General features: G+C 38.4%; 1 protein-coding gene across 1 annotated transcript; it reads left to right on the forward strand.

Annotated features, from left to right (window-relative positions):
- Positions 1 to 5: 5 nt before the first annotated feature.
- Positions 6 to 1,076, forward strand: LOC126496592 (zinc finger protein 54-like; the record flags this gene model as incomplete). The annotated part of the gene is made up of 1 exon (XM_050134059.1): positions 6 to 1,076. A coding segment is annotated over one exon (1,071 nt), but the record flags the coding sequence as incomplete, so codon positions are not given.
- Positions 1,077 to 1,081: the final 5 nt, after the last annotated feature.

Genomic DNA, 1,081 nt, shown 5'->3' on the forward strand with positions numbered 1-1,081 from the left:
ACTGTGAGAAATCTTTAAATTTGTGTTCCAACATTAATAAAGATCAGAGACTCTACACTGCAAAGAACGAGAACAGGCAGGAAGAATATGATGACCATTTTAGCTCTACATACAATGGTTTACAACAAAAATTCTGCATTGGAGAGAAACCACACCAGTGTGGGAAATGTGGGAAATCCTTCAGTACTGCCTTAAGCCTCACTGTACATCAGAGAATTCATACTGGAGAGAAGCCTTACAAATGTCAGGAATGTAACAAATCCTTCACTGTGAAGTCAACTCTTACAAAGCATCAAAGAATTCATACTGGAAAGAAACCCTACAAGTGCAACATTTGTGACAAATCCTTTACCCAGTGCTCAAGTCTGAAAACTCATCAAAGACTCCATACTGGAGAGAAACCTTACAAATGCAGAGAATGTGGAAAGTCATTTCATCAGTCCTCAGCACTTAAAAGCCATCAGAACATGCATACAGGAGAGAAGCCTTACAAATGTAAGGAATGTGACAAGTCCTTTGCCCACTATTCTAACTTTAGGAGACATCAGAAAATCCATACCACTGAGAAACATTATAGGTGTCAGGAATGTGGCAGGGTCTTTCATTGGCTTTCACACTTAAGGAGACATTACAGACTCCACACTGGAGAGAAGCCTTACAAATGCAATGATTGCGACAGTTCCTTTACCCACTATTCATCATTTAGAAGACATCAGAAAACTCATTCTTTAGAGGAATTGTACGAATGCAAAGAATGTGGTAAGTCCTTTCTTGACTTATCACATCTTAAAAGGCATCACCTAATCCATACTGGTGAGAAGCCTTACAGATGTGAGGTCTGTGACAAATCCTTTACCTTGAACTCAACTCTTAGAAGACATCATAAAATTCATACTGGAGAGAAACCTTACAAATGTGAGGTATGTGACAAATCCTTTAGTGTAATATCAAATCTCAGAAATCATCAGAAAATTCATACCGGAGAGAAACTTTACAAATGTAGGCAATGTAGCAAATCCTTTAGCCAGGACTCATATCTTAGAATACATCAGAGAATTCATACTGGAGAGAGACCTTACAG

This window comes from Alexandromys fortis, unplaced genomic scaffold (genome assembly GCF_014885135.2).
Source record: "Alexandromys fortis isolate MF-2015 unplaced genomic scaffold, M_Fortis_MF-2015_v1.1 scaffold_10059, whole genome shotgun sequence".
In the NCBI taxonomy this organism is placed as follows: domain Eukaryota; kingdom Metazoa; phylum Chordata; class Mammalia; order Rodentia; family Cricetidae; genus Alexandromys; species Alexandromys fortis.